Raw genomic sequence first — 15,224 nt, 5'->3', positions numbered from 1 at the left:
GCAGCTTTCCTCATACTGAGCAGTCATGAGTATTTAAAGCCCTGTGTATCAAGCATGAAAACAAAAACTATAGCCAAACGAAGGCAGAAATGTGTGTGCAGGAAGATATGTTAGCATGAAAAAAAAACAACAATTGCTCATACATGGCAGCCTCCAGGTGTGAGTTAACTTTTTATCTGTAGGTTTATGGAAGTTGCGTATTTTTAGTAAATTACATGTAACCATTTCACAGTGAAAAGCATTTCTCCACAGAAATATTACACTACTCACAAAAAGTTAGGGATATTCGACTTTCAGGTGAAATATATGGAAAATGTAAAAAGTGAATGCTACAGTGATATTATATCATGAAAGTAGGGCATTTAAGTAGAAGCATGCAATGGTAATTTTATTCATCTTAAACAATTTATTGAAAGAAAATCTAACAACAGTGGTGGGTATACCACAACAAAAAATGTTCAGTGTCTCAATAAATTGGGATGTGGCCAAAGGACGTCCACTCCTCTCCTTTCTGTGACTCTTCCAGTCTCTCTGTATCACTGTTACAACCTCCTGATGACACTCTGTGACCCTCTGAGCTCAGTGAACACCTCTGTCTGAGGACTTCCTGTTTGAAGCCTCCAGTGTTGAGGTGCTGCTGATCAACTGTTAGGTGTCGTCTTGGTGTCATGATGTCAGAATGTGAACAGCATGATGAGGAGGACTGTTTAAATACCAATTCTAACTGAAGCAGGAAATGTATTGGTCGATTCATGGATCAAACCTGTTGTGAATGTTGCTGTTAAGCTTCTTGTTAGAGAACAGCAACTTGTGCAAAAAGTACTGAAACACTGAACAGTTGGACATGTGCATTCAAAGGTTTAGAGAAGGTCACATTAAGTTCACCTGGAAAGGTTAGAATGCATTTTAGGTTCATCCTGAAATTTCACCTGAAAGCCGAATAGCTATCCCTAACTTTTTGTGAGTTGTGTACTTGAGAAACTGACAAAATAAAACATACTAATAACTTTCAGTATATAAATGTACCGTAGTCAACACTGATATGCATTAAAAGCAACCAGAAACCTACAAGCAGCTAAACAGCAACATTCCAGTAAAAAAAAAAGGAGTCGGAGAGAAATTGTTACAAATCTTTTATTAAGATATTCATTATTTAATCCATTTTGACATTTTCTCCATGATTTGTATTTATTTATTTTACAGTCGTTAATGTGCAATTACCTTTGATAATGTTGGGTCACAGTTACAGGGCTTTCACAAAGTTATTGGCACTTGGAACACAGAAAGAATAGGATGAGCAGTACAGGATGTCCACTGGCGCTACTGGGTTACAGAGGGTGAGGAGCAGGGGCAAAGACATGGGCAGACCAATTACTGCACAGGTTGTGAAGAAGCGCTGTTTCTGGGTAAGTATATACCTCATGCTGCGAGTGCACAACAAACAATCTGACCTCTATGTGCGCATCTATATATAATATACAGTATTTATCTATACACGTGTATAATCATATTTATATATGTACTGTTTAGTGACAAAAGGTTCCCCATGCCGTGCCACACCTTATCCATTCAAGTGTGTAGGTCTACATGTCTTGTGAAGTGTAAACACATACGTTAAAAGGTACAGAAGTTACAATTTGTTTAGAACGTACTGGAAAAAAAAAAAAAAGGATGAAATGTCTCTATTCTCTAATGCACACAAAAAAAAGTAAAAACACAACCGCACTCACGCGCTTATTGCAGATGAAGCTGTTTGCAAGAAGGTTGTGAATGAGGAGATTTTCTAACATTAGAGAACTTTACATTTATGAGAGTTGGCCCTGAAAGCTGACAATGGGTAAAACCCTTGACACATACGGTCACCACAGTTATTTCTACTTGTTCAACTGATTGCAACACAGGCCCAAACCAGTCTTTCTGAGCCAGGTTCATGAGGCGCAACAGCAGGATATTCTGACTGGGTCAATGGTCATTGTGGACGTTTCTGTATTTGGGGCTGAGCTGCCGTCTAACAGCAGACTAACATGGCTTCTTTAGAATCAATGCTGACTCACAGGGGATGTTTCAGCTCCACTAAGTGACTCAGAATGGAGTTCGTCATTCAGAAGGTCATCGTGTGACATGGTCGCTCCAAGAAACCACTTTTAAGCCCTTGTTGTTTCTCACTTTAAAAGCTTCTTCATTTTCCATTTTTATCTCTCGTCTTTTACTTTGCTGTTTTCTATACTGTAAATATACTCTGGTGTCACCAATACCTCTGTCAAGGACACACTTAATAACAGTCCTGCAATAATGGAACTAAATGAACAGTAACCTGGCAATTGTCATACCTGCTTTTATTACTTTAGACAGGTATTACTGACAGATTTAGTTGACATAATACTATATGAGATATTAAAAAGCTACTTTATTTTTTATAAGATTCAATTTCATGGCCAGAGTGAATTCCCCCAAAACTCCCCACATTAGATTCAAAGGTAATTGTGACTGGACTCTAACACTGTTCTCTTGGTCCTTTAACTCTGTGTATATATAGCAATTATGAAGGAATTTGGTATTATAGTGGATTTATTTTTTAAACAGTTTGATTCCTTGCAAATCCAAAGAGACAGGTTTCTTCTGTATAACATCATGTGATATTCAAGCCAACTTTTTTTAAAAGGGACAACGCTACACCTGACGAACATAGGGACTGTCGTAATATGATATCATTTGAGCTGTGTTGAACTTGTGTAAACTTGGCTCTAAGCTTAGCTTAAAAGGCCACTAAACAAATTGAACATACATATTATAATTCAGATCTCACTACCCAAAACCACTGCTTTGCCTGTCTCTGAACACATGAATAAACTTGTGGAAGTGAAACACGACACCAGCTGCATGAAGGACAGGAAGCACAACAGTCTTCAAAAGATACTGGAGAGGTACGTGGGGGAGGGGTGCTAATGTGGCATCTACAGTCAAATGCAAAGTTTACTGAGGTTTTGTTGTCGTTACCCTTAACGAAATACTTACAAGGTACTGCATTTTTGTTCTGTCCATATATCCTCAGGTCAAATCATTTAAAAGTAAACTCACCCATATCATTTTAATCAATAATCAAAATAGGTTGAGCTATATCTTTCGCATCTCGCTTATTTTTTTTTAAAACAAGATTGACACAACTGCCTTGAATAAGAAGCATCAATTCTTACCCGGTTTTTACACTGAACCTGCCTTAAGAAAAAAATTTAACCCTTATAGAAATGCCTTTAAGTAATCAGTCACCTGTAAGAGCATTTCAGGTTAAGAACACATCCCTTAGTCACACCAAGACCATTTTCACTTTTATCCCCCTGCGATGGGAGTAATGGATCCCCTGTACTGCCCTGTGATCTACAGGTCAAAATGCATTCAAAAAGCTTCTATCAAACACAAACTTTCACACAAAAAGGTCAGTTGTTGACATTTCACAATCGGATGCATCCAGCAACAGAAAGGAAGAACACTTGGGATTTAACTCAACAGTCGTCTTGATTATTTACAGTTTGTTCCACTTCTAAACAAGACACAAAGCCAGACATAAGGGGAGGGGGGGGGGGGGGGGGGGCTAAATTCCACCTCAAGGGATTCAGTTGTTACACAACATTTCTCCAAAGGTGCATGAACCACTGGTTCTTCTCATTAAGGTGCAGAAACCTCCGCTCTACCTCTCATGGAAGGTACAAAACTAAAGAGGTGGTGCATTGGATACGTGAATAAACTACATACCAAAGGACACAGCCACACGATACAGACTCTACCTCTTTGCCAAATAGCCGTTTCACACACACATGGATAGTACCATAAAACCTCCTCATGACATAACGGTACCCACCGGGCTTTTGCTTATTTATTTCAATTAAAAGGCACGTTCCAATATTCCATAATTACTTCCTGTGACTTTTGCATCTGCAAAACTATGTCACCAGTTTGTTTTTTCAGTAATTTCAGTACAAAGAAAAAACTAGCTGAGCTGTCAGATTGACATAACCTATATATTTCCACGAGTAATCTTCTAAATTGTCGGCTCAAGTTTTATCGAAGGAGGCAAACGTTGCAGGTTCACAACCGAACAAGAAATGGTTATCATAGACAACAGTCAAGCCAGCTGAATCAGGCTTATTATTCCTTTAAGCAAGTGAACAGAAGATGAAATGCTTCAGATTTAGCAGTTCAACTGCTCATTCCATCCCTCTGCACTGTCAAATAAAAGATAAAAATAAATGACTAAGGGTCCTATGATAAGACTTCTTTATTATACTCCTTTTTTCTGCAAAAATAGCACTTTTCCTTATTTGACACAACCCTTTTCAATAAAACATGAGGATCGAGATTTTAAAACAATCCCTCTCGCTCTCTTTGCTCACACCGTTCTAGGCATGGGCACTTGTATAAATATAGTTTTTCCTCTAAAAATATGACCATCTTTGATAACCTGTTGCCCTTAAATCTTCTTTACAATCATCTCAGTAAAAAGCTTTCCCCTTCTCTCTGAATCACTTTTCAGTTTATAGACAGAGAAACAAGCTAAAAATCCAGAAAACGGAAAGATGAGATATACTATATTTCTATAAGACACTGCACAGTGAAACACTCTGGTGAGGCTCTTTCGTTTCAAGAGAGGTGATGTGGGGTGAGGAATACTTGCAGGATGATGAGTGGAAGATGCAAGGGGAGGAAGAACAGGTAGCGTTAATTCTTTTTATTACTATATCTATTTTAAATTTAGTTCCTTGTCCGAGGCTGGAATACAAGTTGTCAGGATTGCATAGAGAAAAATGCCACTGACACTTACATTCAGTATACTATACTTGGCAGCTCTGCTCCTAGCCTGTCCGCCCAGCCTTCCCCTCCTCCTCAGGCTGCACAGACAACTCCTCCCACCACCTGCATTTCAGGGAATGTATTTAATATGCAACAGTGGATGCGCTTACACACCTTAAAAAGACAAGGGGAGGCAGAGGGCAGTTAGGAGAAAACTAGGCACCCTCTTGCTCTCTCCCTTTCCTCAGCTAACTCCATTGTACAGTCATAAAGCAAAAATTTAGGTTTAATGTCCTTGTTACAACAGGGTAACAACAACTGTTGACCCTTAGCAGTGTAGTATAGACAGTCAGATGTGAGAAATCAGCGTGGGCCAAAGAGTGAGGAGGCAAGCAGAACTGGGGAATACTGGTATGCGTGTCACCAAATTTCACCTTCCCTCCAGACACAATGTTCAAAATAACGGTCCTCCGTCCCCGCCCACACCTGGTAGCGATTCACCTGAGGAGCCACCCGACTCCATGCCAGCACCGCCGGTGGTCTCCAAAGAGGAGGGGTCGAAGGCCGTATCCACAGCCAGGGTGTCATCCTCCATCTTGACGCCGTCGGGAAGGAAAGCGGTGTAGGCGTCGCTCTCAGCCATCAATAGCTTCAGCTTGGGGATCCAACTCTTGCGGACCACGCGTCGGGCATTGGTGCACATGTCAGCTGCTATGGCATTCATCTCGCTCTCTTTGAAGCTGGTGGCAAAGTTCTGGCAATAAACTGCCGTGGAAAAGGAAAACAACCCGGTCAGACTGATTCCATCTGCTGTGAACTACATCTAAGGCTAGACCTAGCATCACGAAGCAGGCAGGAAGATAAAAACAAACAGCAGTCAGGGGAAATATTATGTTTTTAATGTTCACAAGTGGAATGTACTACATTACTTAATGAGCAGTGGTATGGGGCTTGTTAATTTTGTATTTTTTCCCACTGGGGCTCTGGCACAACTTCATCTGCTTGCAAGATGCATGGAGAATTTAAGCAGCCTCCTCCTCCTCCTGACACGGCAACACTTGCAGTATTGATACTGCATCTTGTCAATTTGGTATTACATTGCAAGACTTTGCTGTAGGTGTAAAAAAAATACTGATTTTGTTAATGTAAATTGTAAATGGAGCTATTAAAACGTGCTGCTGCAAACTCATTTCCCTATTGAGATGTAGGGAAATTTCACAAAGCAACCCCCAACCTCACTGAGCTATCAAAGGAGTCACACATGATTCCTGTTTAAAGTTTCCATTTTTCACAGAGATGTTATCACCTGCTTAAACTCGCACAAACACATTAATTACTTTACGGCTTGACATTCAGCCTCGGGGTAGATGTTGCTATCTAGTGGTCACTGTGAGTTATAACCTAATGCTAATCATAAGGGTGCAGGACGTAGTGAATTATCTCCCATATGCACTTACATCCAAAAGTGGCCTAAAACAGACATGTTTCATTGCGAAATGACACGAAGACATTTAGCAGCCAATCATTAAATTCAGAGACAACTTCCTGGTCATGTACAGTGTGAACGTGTCTGCATTCACTTCCACGTGTACCCAACACCACAAGCAAATGTGCAAGCTGTTTGCATGCTTACACCATGCAAACACCCACAGACAGGAAAAAAAAACATGTGCACTCACATTTGACTGCATGCAGAACTCTGTTGTCCAGGGGCTTGCGACTGGGGTCATTGGTGGACGAGCGGATGCCAGTTCCACAGCTGTTGGCCAGAGTATTCCTGATACATCAAAATAAGAATGAGTTGCCCAGAACACAGAACAGGGGAAAACAAAAATAGTTGTAAAATCCCTCTAATGCCAGCAGATTAAAAAAAAAAGAAATGCATTAATTTCTATATTAAAACTAAGCTTTTGCTAACTTTACATGAAACACTTGCAGAAATAGACCCAGACACAGACGGAAGGAACGAACCTGTCAAAGAAGGCAGCCAGCAGCCTCCTCAGCAGCACCTTATGTCTGGTCCCTGCGCTCACATGACAGTTCATTAGCTGGGCTCGTGATATATACACAGAAGTACCTGCAAAGAATGCATATTCAAAGAATATTAACCAACAAACCACCAAAAGTCATCAAGACTTATCACCATTTACCGCTTATTTACCATCTCACCTTAACATGTTCAAGTTCAGATTTTGTGGGCCACACACAGTAGTGATAATGTCGGGACGATCACTCTGATTTACTGGAATGGAGTACTTGTTTATCTAGGACAACTGAAATTCATATTAAACAAACCTCACAGCCTCCTCACTCCACACATTGGTGGGTTTTTACTTAAAGTTTAGATTTTTACTTTTGCTTCTTTGCCGTCTTAACATTCTTTTTCTGTTTGCTTTATTTCTCTGAGTTTTTCATCTGTGTTGTGTTTTTTATTGCTCTACACCACATTTGTATGTCACACATTTCATACTCAGGAAAGTTTATTCCTTTTCATATTATTATGCTATGCCCAATACTTTCTTTTCTCTTTTTTTATTCATGAATCTCTCAGCTCTGCTCACACTCTATGTTGCAAGGTATGTAACCCAGCCTGTAAGGTAACACAGACTTTGTCACAGGATGTCCTTGACATACACACACTGAGTCAAATGTGCTGTGCAATCTGCAGTGTAATCTGCATGCCAATGCCAAACCCAGTCATAGAGTAAACATATATGCTCCAAATGTTTAAAGGTCTTTCTTAACACTGAAAAAACTGTGCATTTTACCAAGTCCTCTAAAACTTAAGTCTGCCTTTCGTAAAGACAGATTTTTTTTTTTAACACAAGCAAGCACACCTAAGACCTACACATATGCACATACCTGAGACTAACTCTAGTTTCTCAGCAGGGTCTCCTTCCTCGTACAGTTTGGGATGGCAGCGGTTGCCTATCTGGGCAATGAGTTCTGCAGGGAGACATGTAAGGTCTCTGCCTCTCATCCGACCCCGTGTCTCTGTGTGGTCTGGTAGAGCCTCAACACGTTCACCAGCTGCTGGAATAATACAGGACTGCATGATTAGAATAAGACCATCTCACCTGTACACACAGAGAAAATAGAGTGCACAGCGCTACTAAAACCAGAAATCTATCTGATTACTATTGAATCGATATTCATTACCTGCAGCTCCCATGTTGAGCATGCTGTACATGGTATACATGTTGCAGATTTGCCTATACTGCTCCTCAGCACATTCATCTGTCCCCTCTTCCTCTTCTTCATCATCATGGTAACTGATGGGAGAGTCACTGGCGTAGGTACTTAGAGTGCCAGGGCTGGCACCTTCTGATATACCGAGACCTGTTGCAGAGCTCCCATTGGTGCCAGCACTGCCACTAAGCCCACCACTGGCGACCATGCCCGCCAGGCTGGTACCCATACCCATAGCCAGTCCGAGGGCTCCGGGGCTCTGAATGGCACTGCCCCGCACCGCCTCCTGGGAATAACGGGCTGCCTTCCTGGCCCCTCCTCCTCCACCCAAACCTGCCCCACCTCCATCTCGGCTGCTGCCACCCTCCCATAGCCGCTTTGCCACAGGAGTGCAGACCACTGAGTAAGGAGTGGCTGCTTCCGGCTGGCTAGCTGGCTGCTCTGTCTTCACTCGTGATACCAGAGAGAGCGGCGTGAGGCAGGAGGCAGGCCGGGCTGCGCCATTACTGGTCTGCGTTACAGGGCTCTGGGGCTCAGAAGGTGGAGCCTCCTCGGCATGAAGGCCCTGGGAGTCGCAGCTGGGGGAGGACACCTAGAAATGATCAAATGTAAGCATCAACTTTATGCCAGCATACGTGAACACTGATATGCGTTTGCTCAGTTCGGATGTCAAGCTTTCCATTCAACAGTTAGACATCTCAGGAATCACCGGCCAGATTCTGCTTAAAATTATTCAGGAGTTTCAAACTGTAGATTATTTGAAATGATTAAGTGCCCACCTCCCTTACCATCATCACTTCATAATTTTAGTGATGATTTTACTTAAATTTCTTAAGTGCATACACATTCCCCTGCAGAGAAACCCTTTCCATTTGTGCCAAACTGCTGGCCAAACTTTGAAGTAAATATGAGTATATATGAATGGTAATTTGAATAATGTAGTTTTCTGCTGGTTTGACCAATTTTGGGATCGCTGCCACCATAATACAACTATAAATGGCATTTGTTCTGTGTGTTTATTGACTCAAAGCAAAAGCCTCTTTACCCGTTTTTCAGATAACATTCCCAGCTATTACTACTATGTCTACTTGACAAGTTTCCAATGAAAACTATTTCAACTTACCTTGAGGAAGAATTCAGTGCCTTTTTCCATGATCTGCTGGATCTGCAGGAAGCCTGCAGTATACATAAGGAGAAACTGGTCCCCCACCGTCATGCTGAGACGGCCTGTGTAGCAGAAAGACAAAATCTGCTGGAAGCTCTGCGGCTGCACAGCTGACGGGAGCTCCACTACGGTCGGGCTTGTCTCATTGCTGCTACCACCCCCGCTATTGCTGCTGAAAAGGTCCCGAAAATAAGAACTGCTAGCAGCCAGCACAGCTCTATGGGCCTAAAACAAAAGCAGATAGGAAAGACATCCTATTAGAACTTTTGAGAGTAGTGCAGGTGATGAGACACCTTGGGTATCTAAGCAATGGTGACGAATTTTAATACCAAAACTAAAACAACTTTTTAATGCTATATTTTGCTTGCTTTTATTCTTTAAACAGCTCAAGTTTCTGATCATAATGAATGTATGTACTTTTACTTTTAAAATTAATTAATTTAATGATATAATAGAATACGATTCCTAAATAGTGATTTGGAGTTATCTCAATGTTCTTGGAAAGAAAGCCATATTGCCGTACTGACAGCTCTCATACTGTTTGGGTCACTGCAATTTTAGGACCTAAAAATGAGGTTAAAGGGCAGAGAAGCTAAAGAATCTAGACAAGAGTGAGGGCTGACTTCAAACCACGACTCAGGGCATTGCAATTGAGGGCATTAAAAATGTTTTCTAAAAGAAAAAAAGATTCTTTAACCCATTACCTTTAGAAAAGAAGTGGGAAATAACATCACTCCAAGTAATGACTGAACCAAACCTTGTTTAAGAATTTAGCTAAATCTCTGGGAAGAAAAACTGCACACTGTAAAAGTGTTTCATCATTCTGATGCATCCTCTATTACATTACAAAGTTACGACAGCCCCCACTTTCAGACTGTCCAAACAGCCCCTCCTTTGAAGTAAGTTAGCATTCAATCCGTCCTGCGACAGGATTGCCATAGAGCCACATGATTCACTGTTCACACTGAAGCCTTAGGTTTTCTAAATTTAGTCTTATTTTTGAATACATATGTAATTTCCATTATGAAAGCAATAACAACTTGCTGTCTCATCAGTACCTTGAAGGCATGGCCCTTGACCACCACGGAGACATCGCAGTAGAGGCCCTGCAGCCGCTGCTCATTCAGACACTCCAAAACATTGTTGCCAAAGTTTGGGATCGCCATCTGGAGGGTCTGGGCCATGGTGCGCCTACGCACACCACCAAAGGGTCTTATTGGGAAAGGAAAAGAAACAGAAAGAAAGAGGAATGACTCACACCCAGTCCACACAGAGATTGGTTATTAAACATACTCTACCTCGATTGGAAGTATCAAGCTGTTGCTGTTCACACCTCGGGCCAGCAGTGTCGCACACATTACTCCTCAGCAGGCTTTTGATTGTATTGCTGGCTTTACGCTGGATATTTGTTTTATTTCTATGCAAAAGCACGGCCGCCATTAAACTTTCAATTAATAAAGTAATGTTGAGGAGAACTTTGCAAACTATCTTCAATGAGCTATGTGAGATTCTTCTATTCACTGAAGATTAACTCTTACCCTGCGTTTACCCTTCCATAAAAGAGGTTACACTGCTTTATCCGTGACCATATGGGCAGGGTCATAACTTGGGCAGACCCATTCACATCAATGACAAAAACTCTTTTATCTTGTGCTGTTTCTTTGGTGTGAGGAGGGTATCAGCAGGCAATGTGAGGTGGAGGTGTAATATAACAAGGCTATGTTAAAAGAAAGAAAGCTCAAAGAGAACAGAGCTAAAACAGAACACTGGGGGAATGTCAGATTCTTGCATTAATGGACACAATAAAATAGCAGACAGCCTTTCACTGGGACAAAGATACACTAAAGCTAATAAAAGTCTATTTTTATTACTACTAGGCTTGATTATTCCTAGTGAAATGCCTCTATTCTAGAGAAAAGTAGTCCTGAGTCAGAATTATATCCTTTGGCATATCAAGCAGAAATAGGCCACAAATATTTCTTCACACAGTGCTAGTGAAGGCTTTTAGTAGGGTCAGAGGACGTTGATATTTGAAACAAAGTTTTGTTGAAGCTTCCATGGATAATCTACACTGCATTAATCCTATACGTCACTTCAGCCTTGCAGTAGTTGTTCTTGCCAGGAGCAGGCTCAGTGAAAGCCTTTTTATTTTCTGTCTTCTATGAGCTATAAAATCCTGTGTCCTTAGATAACTGGGTCATGTTCTGTTATTCTATGTGCAAGTGTGTGGCCTAAACAAACACCACATAGCATGTTTCCATTCACTTCTCTAAATAGGCCTAGTCAAAGGCAAACATTCCCCCTTGTCCTGCACCCTCTCGAAGATTCCTGTATTATGGCTGTCAATATTAAATTAAAGCAAACTAAAGTTCCCTCTGCCGTGGATATGGACACTGTGTGAAAGCTACGTCACTGTTTGACTCTGTAAGATAGCTTTGTACTCAGTGACAGGATATGTAAAATCACTGCACATGTTAAACCAGATATTTGCTTTTATGTTTTAGAATTTGTACACATCACTCTACAGAGCAGCGTGGGGAGGAATCTACTTTTCAGAACTAGGACTTCACTTATAAGCATTACATGGCCTCTGTACCCATTACTACAATATAACCTCCACAATAACAACTCAGAACACAACAGTTCCACGGATAAGCCTTTTAATTAATCATAAACCTTGACTTGAAGCAGTCATAGGTGTGTTCACACATGTACACAGATGAGTGTACAGGCCTGCAATGTACAAAAGTGGCCGTGCATAGCCTTAACAAAGCTACTTTTCACACAGATGCTTTACCACTTAAAGGTGTTGCATGAATGCATGCTGCACACACACTGAGATACCAAATAAAGACAATCTCTGATATTGTGAGAACAAACCGATTGAAGCCAACCCTGTGAGGAGGCATACAACCAACTTTGGTGTGACTGACTGATGAGGGCTGGAGTGAGCCGCCCCATCATATCCAAAGCCTTTCATTTGGGACCTAGCCAAGCTCCAGGGTAAAGAGAAATGCTCTCTTTGTCTCTGTCTCACTCAAGCTCCCTCTCCCTCATACTAAAACACAGATGCACACACACAAACTCAAACAAACCCACAAAAGGCACACTGAGTCACACACAGGCATTAGACAATACTGCTTGTTTACAGTTTGGCGAGCCGCAGTAAGCACACATGCGTGCACATAAAGACACACAAACACACTGCTGAGAGCAGGGTGTGTTTGAACAGTTTGCCCTGACAGTGAGAGAGAATGTGACTGTGTGTATGTGCATGTGCATGTGTGTGTGTGTGTGTGTGTGTGTGTGCATGTGTGTCTTTATGCACCAAGGAGGGGCAGCGAGGCCTGCAGAGATGAGAGGGATCATCTCAGGTCCTTATTCCATTAAATATATAGAGCGCGGCAATGTGAACGAATGAAATTCACCCAGGCTCACCCTGTGGCTTAGACCTCATACCAACCAGCCTGGTGAGGAAAGTAGGTCAAACATACTGACAACATACTTAAGACCTCAGACTTTTCATAGTAAGCCTTGAGAATGTTTGCCTGCATTCAAAGGGCTTAAGTTATGTTATGATGGGACGGCTGTCAACATATTGCAAAATACTGATTACTTTCCGGTTTATCCAGTTTCACGATTGAAAGAACGTGGGCTTTTATATTGCTATGTGGATGATTACTGTGGAGTCATTGGTGCAGCTGGCACACAATGCATTCCCTCTATAGGCATTTCCTGGTTCTCATGTGCCCATGCCTGCATGACTGTGTTACTCCAATCAACTCAACACATTTATACACTTCTAATTCGTGATTATTATTATTATTTTTTTTATTTTTACAGGGGGAGCCTGAATATCCAGCAGCACAGACACATAAAAAGCTTCTGAACTTCTTAACTCCACATTACTGACGCTTTCCCCTATGAGCGTCCCCGGCTTGTCACATATGTTTAAACGGGAAAGGATGCCGGATAATGGGGAGATCTTTAACACACCGGGGTGGCCGCGCCGTGTGCCAGTCTACCCGCCGGGAGTGCTCCACTGTCTGCTGGCACCGGAGCCGGGAGGCGACGGGAGAGAGAGGGAGGGAGGGGGGCGACACAGGATGGCAGCAAGCCCCGGTGATACCCGTGTGAGGGCGACGGTGTGTTACTGTTTACGTGCTACAAATGGCATCCAAGTATATTAATCGAAACCATCTACCGCAGGCTTAGAGGTCGCTTTACGTCCCTGTTTCTCTTGTGGCTGACAGCGCTGAAATGTTTGATGCCCTCTCCCATCCGCAGCGGGCCTGTAGAGGTGGCTAATGGCTAAGCTAACGCCACTGTTAAATATTTTGGGTTCGCCCCGGCGCACCATCCACCTCATGCACGCTCAGCCCAGCTGCACAATGTCAAGCATTTCCGCGATAGTCCGCACTCAAAAGATAAACAAGACACTTACTGGCTGTGCGGACGAGGTAGCCGTGCTGCGGCGCCGGTTGTCAAGCCCAAATGTTGCTTATTTAAATATTTTGGTGATGGGGGAAATCGCTCCCCCTGCCATTCTCCATTCTACCGACATCAACAGGTCATCCCAGGACACGCAGCAGCTGAGGGCGAGCCAGACGGAACCAGTGCGGCACGGAGCGGGGGGTGGGAGCACAACAAGGCACAATTCTTTACAACCGGCGCTCGCAGGAGCCACCGTGCCAAAAAACCTGCCTGCCATCGCATTTTCGCATATTTGAGAGAAGAGCCACACGAAATTAACCATTTAACTCCAAGCGGAGCTCTCCGCGCTGACATTAGGGGGCATTTCACTGAGCAGAAAAGGCTAAAAAAAAAAAAAAAAAAAAGTTTAGGACTGTGCCAACATGGACCCCTATTCCCGGATACTTATCCCAAACTTTAATTGTCCCGTATGTGCGTGTCTGGTCATCATCAATCTAGATCATCGGCGCTAACTAAGGACACCGGCACAGAGCCCTCCCCTCTCCTCTCCTCCCCCCTCCCCTTCCCTCCCCTCTCCTCTCCTCTCCTCTCCTCTCGCCGCCGCCGGTGGATCCTCAGACGACCCCGGCAGGACGCCTCGCACAGCGGCTGACAAGACACTCACCCCCTCGCTGGGAAGTTGATGCGGAGCGTCGGCTCAAAGGGGGAGACGTAGAGCTCTCTCTCCCCGCTTTTCCTCGCTCCAGGCAGCCATTCAGTGTGAGCGGAGCGCCGAGAGCAGCAGAGCCACCGAGGGCGGTACAGTATCCCAGGGGATTGCGGAGCACAGAGCCACCGATCGCACGGAGCAGGAGAGGAGGAAGACAAGCATGACGCGCTCGTCATTCAATCGCATGATCGTTTGGAGCGCAGCCTCAATTTGGGGAGACCTATCCCACGGCGTGCACTGTTTGCGCATTGGCACAGCAACAGCAGCGGCCTAGAGGAGAAACAGCCCCTCACCCTCTCCACTCACTCCTCTCTCCCTCTAAACATCTCTCTCTTTCTCTCTCTCTCTCTCTCTCTCTCCACGCAATGTGAGCGATGGAAGTGGGAAAAGTAGGCCGCGCGTATGCGTGCGTGCGTGCATGCGTGTGCGTGCGTACTTGTTTAACTTGAGTGAACTCGCTTCATAAAGTGGGGATGAAGCCGCGCCCTTGTTGTCTGTAAACAAGTGAAACTTTAGGTGCAAAATGCAGGTTGCTATTACACCTACACACACACACACACACACACACACACCTGTGTTTAACTGATTGTTACACTTTGTTGTAAGAGGTGCAGTTTTAGTATCTGACAAAGTGGGTCTGATGGGGTCAAACCCACATGAACACACACTGTATGACAGGCTCGACCTCTGATCCACAATATGTAGCACATGCAATAATACACACTCTGTGCAACTGTACTTGATTTGCATTTATTCATGCCAAGCTAGAGACATACAAATGTAACCTCTGGAGTCATGTATTCACAAATAAATATGTCACAAATAGCACCAGGCATTGACTGTGAATATGCAGGCTTTATAAGATGAAAAAAGTAACACTAACCTGTGACTTTCTTGGAGCACAAACCACACTTTGGCTACACTAAACAGTGACATGGGAAA

The 15,224-nt window shown here is 43.1% G+C and overlaps 1 protein-coding gene across 3 annotated transcripts; it reads right to left on the bottom strand.

Annotated features, from left to right (window-relative positions):
* Positions 1–2,677: 2,677 nt before the first annotated feature.
* On the bottom strand, positions 2,678–14,348 carry nacc1a (nucleus accumbens associated 1, BEN and BTB (POZ) domain containing a). Of its 3 annotated transcripts, none has more exons than XM_070848032.1 (8): positions 14,238–14,348; positions 10,198–10,351; positions 9,098–9,364; positions 7,945–8,566; positions 7,648–7,818; positions 6,757–6,862; positions 6,465–6,562; positions 2,678–5,550 (listed from the first exon to the last, which is right to left on the bottom strand). In XM_070848032.1, exons 2-8 carry the CDS (start codon positions 10,321–10,323, stop codon positions 5,240–5,242), a joined length of 1,701 nt encoding a protein of 566 aa, XP_070704133.1. In that variant the 5' UTR covers positions 10,324–10,351; positions 14,238–14,348; the 3' UTR covers positions 2,678–5,239. The 3 variants fall into 3 exon arrangements, with proteins under 3 accessions (XP_070704133.1, XP_070704132.1, XP_070704134.1); XM_070848031.1 differs by lacking the exon at positions 14,238–14,348 and adding an exon at positions 13,584–13,836; XM_070848033.1 differs by lacking the exon at positions 14,238–14,348 and adding an exon at positions 13,584–13,836 and having other exon boundaries at positions 7,648–7,815.
* Between the last annotated feature and the right edge of the window lie 876 nt (positions 14,349–15,224).

The sequence above is a fragment of the Pempheris klunzingeri genome, chromosome 17, assembly GCF_042242105.1.
Source record: "Pempheris klunzingeri isolate RE-2024b chromosome 17, fPemKlu1.hap1, whole genome shotgun sequence".
Taxonomy (NCBI): Eukaryota; Metazoa; Chordata; class Actinopteri; order Acropomatiformes; family Pempheridae; genus Pempheris; species Pempheris klunzingeri.
This window is presented reverse-complemented; position numbering and strand designations above follow the sequence as displayed.

Coding starts and splice junctions, on each gene's coding strand:
- nacc1a (XM_070848032.1), bottom strand. CDS start 10,323: ATGGCCCAGACCCTCCAGATGGCGATCCCAAACTTTGGCAACAATGTT. Junction 7,819..7,944: donor GCTCAACATGGGAGCTGCAG/GTAATGAATATC, acceptor GTATTATTCCAG/CAGCTGGTGAACGTGTTGAG. Junction 6,563..6,756: donor CTGGCTGCCTTCTTTGACAG/GTTCGTTCCTTC, acceptor TTGATGTATCAG/GAATACTCTGGCCAACAGCT.